General features: G+C 39.6%; 1 protein-coding gene across 5 annotated transcripts in view; it reads left to right on the forward strand.

Moving 5' to 3' along the window:
• COLEC11 (collectin subfamily member 11) overlaps positions 1–11,069 on the forward strand; it is a 44,757-nt gene extending 33,688 nt beyond the window's left edge. For 4 of the 5 annotated variants that reach the window (XM_077175046.1, XM_077175049.1, XM_077175047.1 and 1 more), the window contains 4 exons: positions 6,699–6,770; positions 7,480–7,533; positions 9,208–9,303; positions 9,455–11,069. In XM_077175046.1, the coding sequence (XP_077031161.1) occupies positions 6,699–6,770; positions 7,480–7,533; positions 9,208–9,303; positions 9,455–9,864 (632 nt within the window). In that variant the 3' untranslated portion in view covers positions 9,865–11,069. The remainder of the gene's footprint in view (positions 1–6,698; positions 6,771–7,479; positions 7,534–9,207; positions 9,304–9,454) is intronic. The other variant, XM_054628932.2, reaches the window with a different exon arrangement.
• Positions 11,070–17,755: the final 6,686 nt, after the last annotated feature.

A 17,755-nucleotide genomic window follows, 5' to 3' on the forward strand; every position in this document is an offset into this window, starting at 1 on the left:
CACAGATGTAACTTCTGGTCTATGGAAAGGACACAGAAGAATATCCAACTTTGACCTGGAAAAACCTTTCAGTCTCCTGACCTTTCAGTCTCTGGTTAACCTCCACAGATTGTGTGTAATGTGCAGACCTGTAGCTGAGTTCATGCATAAATACTTTTCTAGACTCTCAAGCTGCACAAGACTGAGTACATTCTCTTCCAACAGACCAAGGATTTTCCTATTTCTAATCCAGAAGATGGAACATTCAGACAAAAATAAAATATAACAATATGTTTGGCAAAAATAATCGTTCCTTCATTTTGCATTTGCCCCTAAAACCACCCACAGACAGCAGCCCTGCTTCTATGCAGTAGTCTGTTGAATTTCAGTCAGTGTGTAAGCATGTGTTCAACCCCTTGTATTTATCTTGGAGCCTGATAATTTTGTCTTGGTCTAATATTTGGCTCCTTCTGTTGATGCAAGCTGGTAAATTCCATTTTCTTTTTCTCCTCTTTGAGTAAGTGATCGTTTACATGAGGGAGAAACTGTAATCCTTCTGCCACATTTGTAGAGTTCTCTACTCTTGGTCTTTACACCATGAAAATCACACCAATCTTTTTTATTTTTTTTCTTTCCTCTTTCTTTGTTTCATTTTTCTAGCAAGTTCATCTAGGAAAATGTACTTAGTTTCTTTGAACTTCATGGATGTATAATAACCATAAAATAGCTTACAAAAGAAACTATCTTCTTATGGAATATTTGACCTGAACAGCTCAAGATTTTGGTAACTCAGAAAAATTAAAAATTAGAACTTTCTGGTGCTTACCTGAAATTAATTTTGTTCTGACTGTACTGATGCTTCAGGGTGACATCAGAGATACTGATGTCTTTGGGTGCTGATTAAGGTTAAATTCCACTTACTTTCCTCATTGCTTTTAATTAATTGTATAGGTCAATTATGATGCATGGCATGTCAGCAGAATATAAAACTGTGTTGGCCTTATGTAAAGCATGGGGCACAGGGTCGAGTACAATGGCTGTTTCAGGTTAAAGCAGTGTAAGTTTTGGGCTGTGAAGTTCACAGAATTAACTTTCCCACTGGCATTGATGGCTGTACTATGCTCTCCCATGTTAGGAGTAAACTCAGTTATTTAACTGAGTCCTGGTGCAGTCTGTGAGGCCATAACTTCCATGTTTTCAAATTCCACACAGACAGTTCTGTAACAGTACCATTCTGTGAATATTCCCAGAGTGCCTTACAGCAATCAAAGTAAGGAGGGCAAAGTGGATTTACACTTGGAATGGAACATTAAAGGAACAGAACATTAAAATTATGTTCTTGAAGATATTTCAATTGTCTTAGAGCTATAACCATTTAAAATGTATACTATTTTAGTATTTTAATTTCAGCCTTTATACATTGTACTTAATTTATATTCAACTATAATGGTATGTGATACAGTCTCACATACTGTTCTTGGGCTTGGAACTCAATTGTCTCTACCTTTGCAGTGTTAACACAGTGATTTTGACTTTTGCCAGCTAACACTTTCCCAGGTGTATTTTGGGAGCTAACACAATGAGCAGCTTGCAAGATTATCTTGGCTTGAAGAGTAAGACAATTTAGTATCATGAGGTGTCCCATTCTTGACTACCTGGTTCCCACTGCCAGGGAATAATCCCAGGCATTTAGTTTACTAATACAGCCACAGCCTCTTAAGTAGAAGAGAAGACTCATTAATTTAACTGGATTGGAGCCAGAGTGCTCAGTCATTTGTATAATCAAATTCTAAAAAGAGGTAATAATATCTTAATTTATATTTTATTATTATTGATTGCTCATTAATATGTAATCAATCAATCCTTTGCATTTCTGAGTCAATTTCTACATGAATTTATTGCTCGCTGAGGAGTGCTGCAGGCAGTATTCCATATAAAAGTCCTGACATTGACAGCTGTGAGTTCACAAAGTGGGGATCTGGTTCAAAACTGTCTTTCAGTTCCACCTGAACTCAATAGGATTTTGAGAAAATACTGCTAAACTGAGTGGGCAAAAAGGTGGCAGATGGGCTTCAATGTAAATAAATCTATTGCCTGGGGAAATTAGGGATGCATGATTTAATCCATACTTAAATGATGCCAAAACCCCTAACTGTCACTTAAAACTCAAGGACTGCTCTGAAGTCATTAGCAAGAGTCCCAAGGCCAACAGAACACTGCCCATCATCACAGAAGGATGACAAAAGGACAAAGGACAAAACAGGAAGGTTCTTTTGCAGCTGATCTTGTTCTGTACAAAAGCCTGACATGCACTGTCTCAAGAATGTTCTTCTGGCCTTTGTCTCTCAAAAAGGACTTGAGAGGTAAGAGATGGGCACCAAAAATGTGAAAAAGAGGAGCTGCCTCTTAAGGAGAAACTGGACAGACTGAGACTCTTGTATCTGTACAGAGTAGTCTGAGGAGGTTATAATCAAGATTACAGAATCACCAGATCCCATTGTGCCTGAACTAGGAGGCCCTCTCTGAAGCTGCTGGGGACAGATCCAGCAATTTCACCTGCAGATAGTGGCTGTGGTTGTGGGATCTTCCTGGACTGCACCTTCTGCTGCCATCACAGGAAAAAAGTTTTGGGCTAGAGGGACCACTGGTTTGAAGAAGCTTGGTAATATGTTGTTAACATAATTCTAGTGAGATAATGTTTCATGAGGGTGTTTATTTGTCTTTGCTTGCCTCCAAATAGAAACTCCTCCATTCAGGAATGTACTGTACTATTTTCACTTTGGCTTTGAATGTACTTTTAAATCCTTTAAAGATTTCTGCTGCCACTCTAGATTGGATTTTTTTCTCACTAGCTTTAGTTTCCTTTGCAAATTTTCTTACTATTCTGATTATGATACCTGTCTAACATGAGTGGGACAGATCCCTACTCAGAGGTGTTTATTTTTTCATTGCCTACAGTGGGAGTTTAGATAAATATCTTAGACTAAAACCCCGAACTTTAGGGTGGCTAATGCTGGATGAAATTGATTTGCCCCAGCTATATAAAATGCCTCCTGTGCTTATGCACTGTTCGTTCATATAAGAATATCTGTTTAACATTGTTGGTGACACAGATGGTGGGATCGAGTGCACCCTCAGCAGGTTTGCCAACACCACCAAGCTGTGTGGCACAGTCAACGTGCTGGAGGGAAGGAATGCCACCCAGAGGGACCTGGACAGGCTTGAGGTGGGCCTGTGAAGTTCAACAACACCAAGTACAATGTCCTGCACCTGGGTTGGGGCAATCTCAAGCACAGACTGGGCAGAGAATGGATTGAGAGGAGTCTGGAGGTGAAGAATTCGGGGGTGTTGGTTTAAGAGAAGCTCAACATGAGCTGGCCATGTGCCCTTGCAGCACAGAAATCCAACCACATCCTGGGCTGCATCAACAGCAGCATGGGCAGCAGGTTGAGGGAAGTAATGCTCCCACTCTACCCTACTCTCCATGGGAGCCCTGGCTCTGGGACCCCCATCATAAAATGGACATGGACCTGCTGGAGCAAGTCCAGAGGATAGTCACAAAGATGATCAGAGGTGGATGGGACACCTCTGCCTTGAAGACAGGCTGAGAGAATTTGTCTTATTCAACATGCAGAAGAGAAGGCTCCAGGGAGACCTTAGAGCCTCTTCCAGTAAAGGGGATCTACAAGAAAGCTGGAAAGGGCATGTAATAATAGGACAAAGAAGAATTGCTTTAAATTGAAAGTGGGCAAGTTTAGGTTAGATATAAGGAAGAAATTATTTACTGTGAGGATGGTGAGACCTTGGAAGAAGTTTCCCAGAGAAGCTATGGATTCTCCATCCTTCAAAGGGTGTTCAAGAGCATGTTGGATGGGGCCCTGAGTAACCTGGTCTTGTGGAGGGTGTCCCTGCCCATGGAAGGGGGTTGGTACTAGATGATCTTAAAGGTTGCTTCCAACTCAGCTCATTTCATGATTCTATGATAAGATGTAACTTCTTGTAGCCACCTACCAAGAGTAAGTTCCTCAGTAATTGGTGGTTCCTTCACCAATTGCTGACCTTCATTAGTGTGGATAACTTATATATTTCAGTTCTGTAGCCTGTTGAAATATTTGGAATTTTCTGATTTCGAGTTGCCAATAGTTTTTTAAAAATGAAGTGTCCTAAATGCAGATTACTTTAAAAATATAATTCTCATTCAAGTCAGGCAATCTATTTGCATTGGGAATGCTGACTGCTGCAAGACTATTGAGGTGTACTGGGGGAAAGACTTTTTAATCTTCATCTATATATTATGTTCTCTTCCAAAGTATCCTCTGCAGATTGCTGTTAAAGATGGCACTAGATTCAAGAGGCCTTTGGTGTGGTTTGGTACACTTCTACTTTCCTTGTTAGGTAGGTGTCTGTGATGTCCTCTATGTCAAATCATGGATTTGATTTGTCTTAAAATCCTTAAGTTTGGAAAGAAAACTACTGCTCTCTTCTTTTTAACATGATTCAATTAAATTTTTCTGTGACATGGTGAATTTGCATTTCTGCTAGATTTGTCTTTTTGATGCATTTTTATTTTTGAGGTAGATTTATACCTTCTTGTCTCTTCCAAATAATCCTGATGAGATTGCCCATATTCTGTGACCCCCATTTATAGTATGGCACAGAGTGCAACCCATCATTTTTTCACTTGTTTTGCAGCCCACCATTCATCTCTGGAATTTTATTTCTTCACTTGTTTGTGGGCCTGAAAAAGCCACCAAGAAGATAATTTAGAATTTCTTTCTCTTCAGTTCCTTCCCAAATCCTTTAAATCTTCTATAATTGGTTCCAATGTATGCCACCTTCATCTGAGACATGTCAGATGACTTTCTTCAATTCTTTATTCACTCTTTGTGTTTGATTTCCTATTTCTGGTCTATGGAGACTTAATTTCTTTTATTGTCCCCATTTCTTTCCAGCTATCACTTCCCAATTTCGTTAAGACTCCTCAGACTGCATTTTTGACAACCATAGGGCTACTAAAAAGGGCTTTACAAAAGGTATTAAAACTTCTGAAACCCTCAAGGCAGATGTGTTTCTCTTGAAACTTTGTGATTTATTCTGCAGAAGAAGCAGAATAAGCAAGCCCCAGGAGTGGAAGCAGGGGTTAGTCACTGTAAGAGAAACCCAAATGTGAACAATTCTTTTAATGAGGAAAGGAGATTTAATGTATGTCTTCATTGCTCAAGATAACACACCTTCCTTTTACTTCTGAGAAGAGCACATGGGTTTTACTGGCTGTGACTGAGAAGCAGTTCATTTTCTAGGCAATTTCTACAAGAAAGAAAGTGAAATAATTTTATGTATTTTATTTTATTTACAGATTAGATCAATGAGTTTATTTAATTTCAGGTGTAACAGCCAGAAAAGAGAAAGAATTCAAACATCTGATAATCTTTAATGTGGTAATCCCAATTCAATAATATGCAAAGCAAGAGACATCATTTTCAGAGCAACTTGATAAACTGATTACAAGCTGGTACTTCCAGTAGGAATAGATAAGAGAAATATATTTTTGTTTTCTGGTGAAAGCCTGTGTCCAGTAGTGCCTGAATTTGATACTTGTTAGAAACAAAGGGAAATGATTGATTGCAGGACTTGCCAATAATGAATCAGAACAACAAACCACACACATTTAGCTTCTCTCAGTTCAGAGGAAATGGTTTCTTTCTGGCTCATGCCATCAAGGGACAAGGGTTGCTTGAGACTTCATGGAGTAATAGATATAACATCTCTTTGGCCAGCAATGACCAGTTTATATTCTGAAACTTGTTATTTATTTCACCTTAAGTTAATGGTAATGACAAAATGGGTAATAAAATTGTCCAGCTTTCAAAAATACATATGTCTGTCCAGATGCAGTAGCAACAGGGGGCAGCAGATCTTCAGTTGTCATGGATCCACAGCTGAGGCTGAGCTGTGACAGTTTGCTCGAGTCCAGTTGCTGGATCCCTCTGGTGGATTTTCCTGCTAGCTTGTCTCATTGTTTCCTTGCACCTGTGTAGTAGACCAGAGCACAGCAGACATTGCTTTCAGCAAAGAAGCAGTCTTTTCAACAGGCTTTGAAAACCACTTCATAAATATTTCCTAAAGCAGTTTTGGGCTTAGATTTCTGCAGGATGGGAGCTTCAGCAGGCGTTCATCCCTGCAGTCCCTCCATACCCGCTCTCCTCTAACAGTGTGGTACAGAGGGAAACCTACCTCATATGACAGTATTTATATTGTATAAATTAGTCATTAAGCCCAAAGCCAGCCCTCAGTTACAGCAGAATCACTGTCTGAGATGAAATGTCAGTTGTGCTTGGATCCTTTAGGTCTTCTCAACTCCATGATAGTTTTAATCTGCTGATCCATGTTTGAATGCAACAATCCCCTGTATTTTCAACATAAATCTGTCATGATCTGCTGAAAGAAGTTTGGAAAAGCTTTTCCAGTGGTTTTCAAACAAGAACTGTTGACAATTACACCTTCATGCCTTGTTAATGTCAATTGTTTAGCAAAGATAAAATCACTGTCTAGGTTGCTGTATGTGAATTCTTCACAATTGAGCTAGACCTCTGGAGTTCAATGAATATTTGGGGTATAGAATTTGTTTATTTTAAAAACTGATATTGCAAACATAGTAGAATCTGAATTAATCAGACTACATTGCTACCTTGTGCCTTTCATCCTTCTGTTATGTATAGGAGAAATGGGGGACAAAGGACAGAAAGGCAGCATAGGACGTCATGGAAAAATTGGTCCTATTGGTTCAAAAGGTAGGTTTAATTATATTTCTCCATTTGTGTTTCAGGTGAAAAATGTGTGATCATTTATGTTTGAGAAAAGTTTAGCCATTGAAAAATGGCTAACAACTCTCACAGTTTACCTTAGTAGGAATTTTCTCACACTGTAGTCAGCCAGGTCGCTGAGATTTCTCAACCAGTTACCTTTGCTGTGACATCAGCATATTTAGAGTTAAAGTACTGTGAGTATCCTGGTTTGAGGATAAATAAAGAACTTTGCACTGTCACAGAAGTGTGGACAGTTAAAGAAGATGGGAAGATGTGCTGTGCTTTGGCAGACTTTTAAGAGTTAGAAGATGTCTTTTCTTATGTTGACTACTCCATAGGCTTCCTATGTGATACTGGTTAAGTCATTTGGACTAGCGTTTACCTAATAATCTAGATCATGATTCAAAATTTAGGGAAATCCAGCCTTTTTCCCTCTACAGCATCTGAATTTACTGGTTCTGTGAAGTTTATGAATGTCAAGAAGTGAATATTGGTGCATATTATTTGGGTTCGAGTTTCATAGCTACGGCTGGCCTTTATTGTGGAATGACTGGGACAGAAAAATCTTTATTTTTGCTTGGGCATATTTCTACTTTCCACGTTTGAATTTTACTAGTGAAAAAATAGATAAATGCTAAATGAACTAGTGACAGAAAAGGCAGCATTAACATTATGTTATTTTTCATGTCTTCAGGTGAAAAAGGAGATAATGGTGACATAGGACCACCAGGTCCTAATGGTGACCCAGGTAATCCATAACACACCTTGTTTATGTGAAAGACATCACAAAAATACATCTTTACATACTGGGAGAAATAATGAATTATTTTTTTCATTGGAACTGTAATATTTCACTGTGATATTTTCAAATGGTTTAAAATAATTGAAGTTGCAGCAGTTGCTGGACTTGTAGTGTATATGCTAAAACAGTATCTCATACTTTCTCTGAGGAGTAATCTCTCCAGAAGCCTGATGGAAACTGAAGTCAGACTGTCTGTATCAGTCATCACCAGGGCAATGGGACGTCTCTGCATATCTCTCTTTGTCTTCCAGTCAACACAAAGGAGCAGGTTGGATGCTCCTGCTCATTCATGGATTATAGTTATAGGGGCAGGAGATTGTCAAGAATACAAATCACAGAATGGGTCAGGTTGGAATGGACCTCATTGGGTCAGCTGGTCCAACCTCTGCTCAAGCAGGGTAATCCCAGAGGACATGGCTTGGGATTGTGTCCAGACAGTTCTTGAATATCCGCAGGGATGGAGACTCCACAACCCCTCTGGACAATCTGTTCCAGTGCTCAGTTACCCACACAGTAAAGAAGTTCTTCCTCATGTTCAGGAGGAACTTCCTGTGCAATGTACAGTTTCTGCCCATTGCCTCCTGTCCTATTGCTTGGCACCACCAAGCAGAGCCTGGCTCAGTCTTCCTCACTCTCTCTTCAGATTCTTATATGGAGGTGCATGGATCTTCCAGAGGTGTAAAATGTTCTAGGAAAACAGCCTAGCATAAGTGCAAGCCTTGCAAGAGTGGCAGGTTTGGATTGGACTGAATTCATCCCTTCCTGGCAGAGTGCATTGGGGATGCACAGATTAGATTTCTCATGAGAACATAATTTGTCACTGTAATTCTTGAGCCAGCGTGCTGTGCACCGGGCCAGCGTGCACAGTTTTGCAGGGCAGGTACCCTGTGCTTAGACTGACTTACAAAACTGAGCAGAGTAACTGGGTAGTCCAATGCAGATTTTTATAATTACATACAGAACTGCAAACTGTAATAAATGCCAACAGTAATTGATCCTCATTTTGAGATTTGTGGCCAGAGATGTAACAATTATTCTTTTAGTATTCACATTCAGATTATCTTTGTCAAACCTATACCGTAATTTGGGTTAATAGACTATTATCTAGTGTCTAATTTTATGGTCAGAAGCATTGTAAATTCTGTACTTTCAAAAACACAGACCTTCATTTTGCAGGTAATTATGTGCAATATGTGCTGAAATTTTGGATCTGCTGGAATATATTCCTTGTAAAGAACTTGCAAACAATGTTTTTGCTGTGAAAGAAATCATTGAGAAAACTAAGGAAATAATTTTACTGAAAATGGGAATTTTTGGAAAATGTTTTTAGTTAAAAAAATATTGTGGGTGTTTTGCAGAGAATATCTATCTGTGTTTAGGTTAGTGCTAATTATTCAGGATGGAAGATTCGGAGGAAGTGAACTGATCTGTTCTGCACAGGCCCAGGCACCCCTGAGAATCATATAATGGTGCAGGGTAGTGAAGGCTCTAATTTTCTGTCTGTCACTTGCAAGACAGCTTTCTCCAGAGCTGCCATGCTGGGTCTTTTCATAAAGATGTTGAGATAATTGTTGAAATTAGGTAGCTTTTGATTTTGGGTGTATCTATATCGTTTCACAGGCATCCCTTGTGAGTGCAGTCAGCTAAGGAAGGCTATTGGTGAAATGGATATTCAAGTAGCCCAGCTGACGACAGAACTAAAATTCATAAAAAATGGTAGGTTAATTTTATATAACTACTTTCTTTTTGCCCCATTTTATCGGTGTAATCGCTCGTAAAGAGTGCCACCGTTCCACCTCTGATTTGTGAAGCTATTTTGGGGTGTGCAGTGACTTGGTTTATAGAAATGCGAGTGCTCACTTTTCAGCACTGCCCTCCCCCGCAGCTGTCGCCGGCGTGCGCGAGACCGACAATAAGATCTACCTGCTGGTCAAGGAGGAGAAGAGGTACAAGGAAGCCCAGCTGTACTGCCACGGACGAGGAGGGACGCTGAGCATGCCCAAGGATGAGACTGCCAACAACCTGATTGCCTCGTACATCAACCAAGCTGGGCTCACCAGGGTCTTCATTGGGATTAACGACCTGGAGAAGGAGGGGAATTTCGTCTACTCCGACCGGTCACCCATGCAGACCTTCAACAAATGGCGCAGCGGGGAGCCCAACAACGCCTACGACGAGGAGGACTGTGTGGAGATGGTGGCCTCTGGGGGCTGGAATGATGTTGCCTGTCACATTACCATGTATTTCGTGTGCGAATTTGACAAAGAAAATGTCTAAGCTGCTCTGCTCTTTCTCTGTTTTAAGAAAAATGTTTAAGACGGTGGTACAAGTTGCTCCATGTTTATAGAGTACAAGTGAAGTTTTGCAAGTATGTGGTGTCGGAGTTGTACAGCTGTAAATACAGTTTAGGTATTTCAAATATCAGAATTTACCCTTCAGAAGGGAAGAGCAGTAATAAGGAATAGCTTGGTTGGCTTTTTTATATATAGGAAAATATATGTGTTTAGATAAAAATGTACTTTGGGGCTAAATTTTGCCCTTACAACAGTTAACGACTGTGATTGCATGACTGTAAGGGAAGGCAGAATATGGCCTCTAGTTGTTAGAATGGTAAGAATTAGATTCCTGATATTCTTTTATCTTAGTAAAATTTGTAGTTATAAAACCTAATAACTTGTAGTGCTACAGGGATGTTTTGGCAACAAAACGTATTTTGTATACTCCAGTTAATAAGTACAAATATTACTGTTGTTTTTTTGAATGTTACAATGTTTGTTGGTGGTTTTTTTTTTTTAAACTGGCCAAAGCAAACCAAAAGTCAGGATTCCTACCAATTTTGTAATGTTTCTTCATTAAACTGTTCACAGATGTATGACCAAAAAGCATTTAAGTCATTTAAGTAAACTGAATTTTAGTGCTGTGGGAGGAAAAAGTCTAGTGAAAGGTGTCCCTGCCCATGGCAGAGGGTTGGAACTAAATAACCTTTAAGGTCTCTTCAAACCCAAACTATTCTATGATTCCATAATTCTATGTTATGAAAATTCTTATAATTTAGTACTAAGAGGATTTCCATCCAGATGGTGTTTTGGGGTTGGCTAAATATGAAAGTAACAATTTGATTTTCTTCATTCCTCAGTTGAAAATGATTCAGTGCATGAAGTATTTCAGGCCCTAAATAATTTCCTAAAGTAAATGTTTCACATTTCTTTAAGATAATCTTGGTGCATCTTGTTACAAAACAAGCAAAAATACCAGCCCTCCACAATTTAAGGCAGACTTCATATATATGCAATATGCTCATGAAAACACATTAGGGATCAATTCCTTTTAGTAAGAAAACAGCTAACATGTTTACCCAGATTGTTAAAACAATCCCCTGAAAAGCAGAAAAGTTTTCAAAATTGTCCTGTGTATATAGCAGTAATAAATAACTTTGCACAAATAATTTATGTACCAAATTTACAATTGCATGTGATGGAAAAAGAGAAGTATATTAAAAAAAAAAAAAACCAACCAGCATAATTTCACAAAATAATTGATGAATTACTTTAAATCTTCCCAGGAGCCAGTTGCATGCCACCTCATCTCAGTGTTAGGCATAGGAAAAACAAAAAAAATTGCAAAATCTCTAACACTGCTTCTTTAGGAATACCTTGCCCAGTGTTTTAAGATAATTCTTAAGGATAAGTGATCCTTGCTTAACATTCTGGTCAAAATACATATGTGATCATTATGGCAGATTGGTGTATAGGGTATCCACAGTGGATATGGCATGTGGTCCCTGCGATTTCATTACAGCAAGGAAACCAACTCATAAACTCTGCTGTGCTGCAGCATGTAAACAATCAATGGCCATACAATGCTGTTCATATCCACGGACACTGACATTATTTGATTTATATACCTAAGAGAAGAAACTGTTTTGTTTGATATATTTACTCTGTAAATCTCACTCCTTTATATATATATATATATATATGTTTGCTATTAATTTTGAAGATCACTAGCAGTACTATAGTATCCTATAGTATTTGATTATCAGCCCAGCTCCAGGGAAATCACTCAAAATGAATGGGTCCTTTGATTGCTTTATTTTCTTTTAATAAAGATAGGTATGATACCTGTGTGTTAGTCATTCTTCCAACTGCATATTGAAATCTATTAAATAATGTGAATCTCTTTCTACAGTAATATTCAAAGACTCTATAGAATTTGCAGGGAGCTAACAATTCCAGTAGAGCAATTTGTTTAGAGTAGTGCTTTGAATATCATGATTGTTTCCTGCCTGCTGTAGAAATCCTCAGGAACCGTTTAAATCTCCAACATACTTATGTCAAATAATTTTTGCTATATTAAAACAGTCCAAACCTGAGATACAGATATTTGAAGCTCCCTCATTATGTGTGCTGTTTTTCACCTAGGTTTTGTTGTATTGTTCAGTGTCCTCAGAAAGATGAAAAGAGGCCTTTTACGGAGATAGGAAGCTTTTTGAGATGCCAAATGCTCCTATTTTAGCTGAAGTCACATCAGGTTTTAAAGATTTCCTAGATATGTGTAGCATTTAAAGAGTCTCAATTTCTACTAAAATTTAGGATAAAAAGTAAAAGCAACGGAAAAACATTTATTTTTCCTAGTTTTCATGTTCTTCAGGATATTTTTTTTGCAGTGCTTGATATGTGAATGTCATGGTTAGACACTGGCACAATGTCAGTGCCTCCATGAGAATACTTTGTCCCTGGTTTCTGCTGTGAGATGTGACCAAGAATAAGCAAAGCAGGCTCCCACTTAGGAAAAAAAAATTATTAACTAAACTACAAGGGAAAGGGGAAAAAAAAGAAACACACAAGGAAAATGAACACTTCACTAATACACCTCCTCCTCCTCCCCACCAAATTCCCAATACAATACATCCCCCAAATCATCGACTCTCAGTCCAGCACCACCCTTCAGAATATTCAATCCTCAGTTCATCAAGAGGAGAAGGAGTCCTTCTTGTGCCAATGGTGACCTCTTCCTTTCATGTCCAGCACTCTCACCACTGAACACGGACCAGAGCTGCTTCTAGGGTCGACTTTTAAGGCTGCTTCGTCCCGCTCCAAAAAGGCACAGTCTCAACTTTGGGACATCTGTCCCACCCATATTTTTCGCCCCCTGGGGCCGAGGGGTACCCACACCGAACCCTCTTGGTCCTGAGGCATTGCCTCCCCCTAGAATGCAGTCCCTGTATCACAAGGAAACATGGCTCTGTCCATGGCTACACAAAAAGAGTCCAGCATAAGCTACTCCACCATCTCTTCCACCTGAGTTCTTCTCTATTTCTCTCGTGGCCCATTTCCTCTTATCTCATCTATATCTCTCTCCTCATTCAGCTCCAGGGGGATTAGCATTTGTAAGGTTTCCATCATCCAAAAAAAGGGTTAAAAATCTGAGGCTCTGTCTCTCCAGAACTCCCACGGCTGCCCAGCCGGGTACCTTCTCACTGCCCCCCTCTTCTCCTTCTCGGCCGGCCACTATTAAATTTCAAGGTGGCACAGGCTCAGGCTCACTCTCTGTCTCTCCTGGGCGGGGTGGGGGGGTGGCTGCCCGATGCCTCTCAGTGCTCCTCCTCCACCCTTCCATCCTGCAGGGGCCTTCCCCTCCCTTCTGTCCAGGCCCCGGCCTACCTCACCCAGCCCCATGGCTGCCCCTGGGCCTACCTCACCCGGCCCCATGGCTGCCCCTGGGCCTACCTCACCCGGCCCCATGGCTGCCCCTGCCCCGCCCAGCCTGCAGCCAGGCAGGGCAGCTCTGAACCTTTCCCTGACCAGAACCCAAGAGAGCCTCCCAGGGGAGAGCCCTGCTTTAACCCCATGTTCTCAGAGGCCAATGTCCCAATGTCCCAATGGCCACATTAGGTGCCAATATTAAAATCTGAGCATCCATTGGCCTGATCACAGCATCCCAGAAAACATATTTCCTGTCAAACCACCACAGTGAGGTAGAAACTACATTATTCTCATTGTCAGATACCTGTATGCTGGCTGCAGCAGCTTTTATTTCACCATTTGGGCAAAGGGCTAGTGTGTTAGGTCTGTAGCTGTCCTGCAAGGGGCAACAACAGCACATCTGATACTTACCCCTTTGAGGAACTGGGTGGGAAATGATGGAGGCATTGGAAATGAATGAGCCCTTCATAATTTCTTTCACCCTCTAGTTGCTGATGCCTGTAGGTAGACCCTTGCTGGAGGCAGAAATCAATGTTGCATGTAGTGCTCAGCCTGCATGAATCCTGCTGACATGCTTGGTAAGATTTCCATTATTCTCCCTGGAATTTGGTACTATTGTTTTTTTAAAAAATAAAATGAGTGATAAGTTAATTTTACTTGGAGTGTTTTCCATGTGCATTAAAACCTGCAACTGTAATATAATTACTCATTTTGTGTAGCTCTGCAGAAGCCTTTGGAACATGTCTGTCTGGCAAGCACAAGTGTTTCTCAGACTATTCTTATATGCTCTATTTTTGATAGATAATATTTCCTCATAAATATATCCCCATAGCCCTTTTTTATTTTATTCTTGAATAAAGGGCATTCTACGGCATTTTAAAAAGGCAATAAGAGCAGCTTTTTTTTTTTTTTTTTTTTTTTAATATAGTCACCCATTCAGGTTTTTGAATGACTTCTTCCCATAGAATGTGGACTGCATTCAGCTGTACTCTGCACCTTTGGCTGCCAGGGCTGCGTGTTGCAGTATTGATGGCAGGGCAGGCGTGCATCCCCCTTCTGGGAGGGGGCTTGGTGAAGATAAAGCATTTAACTGGCTGAGTCCAAGGGGACACCTTGGGAGAGCACTGGATCATGTCTGATCCTGATCACCATCCAGATCTGCCACTCCACAACCTCACTGCTTGGTGGAAAATGTTGCGCCCACTTGCCTTGTTATTCTGCTCAGCTCCTGGCTCACCATCCCTCGTGAACCAGCTGCTCCTCACTGTGCTCTGACAGCTGACATGATTATCCCTACAAATATGGGTTTGTTACAGGTTTGTTAGCAGCAGAACTTCTCCCTGACTGTGAGTTTTAAACATTCTTATATCACAGAGAAGAACTGTAAAAAAATTAATATTCATATGTGGGGTATAGAGCATCCATTCATGTACATAAAATGGAGTGCTTCATTTTTCATAAGCTCATGAAATGCCAGTTCAAATATGCTTTGCAAAATAGCAGTTCATTGGACCTTTTTTTGTTACAATTCTTGATGAAAAGTGAAAGAAGATGATATTAAAATAATTTTAATTGTAAAATATGATGAAGTTTCACAATGGAGGAAGACTTTTGAAGTAGACATTTTTAAAGATGTTTACTTTCAGAATTTTTCAGAATTGAATTTCCAAGTTCTAAAGCTTTATTTTGACCCATAAAGGGATTTGATTTTTATAATATTGTTAATATATTTTACACCATGTCAGTAACAGTGATCTTTATAATGTTTGATATATTTTACATTATTCTTTAGGTGTTGATTTCCAATGGGAACAAGTTATTTTTTTAAGACTTATGTTTGACATGCTGAAAGACTGTGACATTGGAATTGTTTTTCCTCCTGGGCCTGCAATGACACTGTAAATGCCTTGAGTACAAAACAACAGATAGTTCAACCTCTATTACATAGAAGATATTCTTACTGATTATGAAAAGTATTCATTTAAGTATTATGCCATATAGTTAGTAGGTTATGCACTATTCCAGAAGTCCAAACCAATAAGTAAATAAGATAAATGCAAGCCTTTTGAAACCTGCACATCTTACAAATATACTTTAATCCTGAAATAAAACTTGTCAAAATAACCAAGTAATGCAGAAATTCAGGGTTTCCCATACATCCAGATCTAGTTTCTGTGGGAAGTTCAGTGACTTGTGATGATCATGACTGAATCAAATCCTTGAGCACAGAATTAGCCCACAATGTAATGATGTGTGACTTTACCCTTTGCACTTTCTGAGCTGCATCCCCTTAGCCTTTGTTGGTCCAAGGGCCAATGTCTTTTCATTGGAGATTCTGGTTTTCAGTTTTTGGCTTGACTGTGGTGCCAGCAGGTTCATCGCTCTACATGTGTGCCACAGATTACACACCCAAAATCCCAGAAGAGATGGGATTTTCTCCACTGTGGGGACCTGGAAGTGCTTGTAAAACTGACTGTGATGGGGAAGGTTTTGTGCAAAATTGGAGCTGGCCACTCACCCCTCATTTGGGATGCGTATTCCTGGCCAGGGAGAATCAGTCCAGCCTACAAAGAGAAAAAAATGACCTTGTTATTGTGGGTAAAAGAAGAAAACCAGAGTTTTAAGATTTACCTAAGGAAAAAAAGAAACCAGAGTTTTAAGATTTACCTAGGGAAAAAATTGTGCAGTGAAGGGTTTTGACTATTTACTTACAGAGTAGCTGTGAGAAAGAGCAGTTTAGTTTTAATTTGACTGTAATAGGAGAGTGCAAACTATGTGAGATGGGAGAGAAAGGGTTTGTGGAGAGGACACAGTTGTGTGCTCAAGGTGTTTTTCCGGATGAGAGTCTCCTCCTAGCCCAGAGCTTTTCTATTGGATGAGGCGGGAATCCTCTCAAGAGGGAGAGCACAAAATGGAAAAGGTGGAAGGAGCAGTGAGAGGATGTGCATAACTGGCAGTGAGTGGGATGCCCGTGAGGCGGAATGTAAATGTTACCTGCAGCCATTCCCCTGCTTCCTGCTAGGGAAATGTAATTATCTTGCCCTTTCCATCAAAATGTCTCACTATAGCTCTGGGTGGGTAACTCACAAAAAGAGTGAGGTGATCAATTTAGCATTATCTCTGTGCCTTAATAAAGCCCAGTTTGGGTCTAAGGACAAATAATAGCATCCACCACACTCTGGGTATATTAATGCATGAAATCACAGGGGATATAATTAAGCACTGCTATTCAAAGGCTAGCTATGTAGTATTGATGAGCTTCTGGATATTCATTACATATAAAAGTGTGAGTGCTGCCAGGAATTCAGCAACAGAAGGTCTGGTGTGCAGCTGAACAATGCAGGTGTTACCATACTATCATCTAGTGGCAGTAAGAGTAAAAATGAAGGAGCTGAGTGGTATTTTGCTTCTGCTTGCATCAGTTCCCGTGTTGTAATCACTGATGTTGTATTGAACAACTGACTTCTGAGCTCTGAAGTCTTTAAGACTTTAGTCAGCTTTCTTTTTCTTTTTTTTCCCCTTTGTGAAAGATTATTTTGAATTATTGCAAAGAGACATGCACTGATTTTAAATCCAATTCTCAGGGGGGAGTTTTGACTAAGTGAGAAGCATGCCCAAATGAGCTCAATTATCATGCCTTGGAGTGAAGAAAAAGAAAACAAGTCAAGCTGTGATCTGCAGGACAGCATCTAAATTGCAGGTGCAGATCTTCACCTGGCATCAGTCAACTCCAGTGAAGCCAAATTGATTTATACCTGCTGAGGATTTGAGACAGTATTGTCATCAATTCTAGATCTATGCTTATTTTGGAAAGAAAGAGATAGAAGTATTTTTATATTTATAATTTATTCTGATATAACATTCTTTAAATGTTATTCAGAGTCTGAATAACACTGAAACGGGTGCATCTCCCATGAAGATTTCTGGGCAATAATCAGTTATGAGACAAATATTGAATGTAAAAAAATTGAGGCAGGTCTATGATGCAGAACTTTATCCTTGCAAGTACACAAGGAGTATGATGTAGAACACAAAAGAAGCAGTAAAATCATTCAACACAAAGAATAAGTCCTCTATAATTTTATATTCTTCTGTGAAAAAAACCCTTTGCTTTTTGCCACGTTCAACGTTTATCCATAGGAGAAGACAGGGTGCCATCTAGTGAAGAAAAGATTTGTTGCATATCTAAAGAACCGCAAATCCAGCTTTGTTTCTGCTTTATTCTTTAGTATGAAACGAATGATGTGGTCATCCTGCAAGAGGGAAAGTGTCCAATATGTTAAGTCCAATGTGTTTGTAAAACAAAGAAATAAAAGGAGGTATAAAAATGCAAAATACTAATTTCCTTATTACAAAATGCCCTCTACATATACATATTAGCTTGTTTTACTTAGTCCAACTCCCTGCTTCTTCCCCAGCATTATAACCCTTCTGTTCTACATAAATAAATCTAATATGTGACA

The sequence above is a fragment of the Agelaius phoeniceus genome, chromosome 3 (assembly GCF_051311805.1).
Source record: "Agelaius phoeniceus isolate bAgePho1 chromosome 3, bAgePho1.hap1, whole genome shotgun sequence".
Lineage (NCBI taxonomy): Eukaryota > Metazoa > Chordata > Aves > Passeriformes > Icteridae > Agelaius > Agelaius phoeniceus.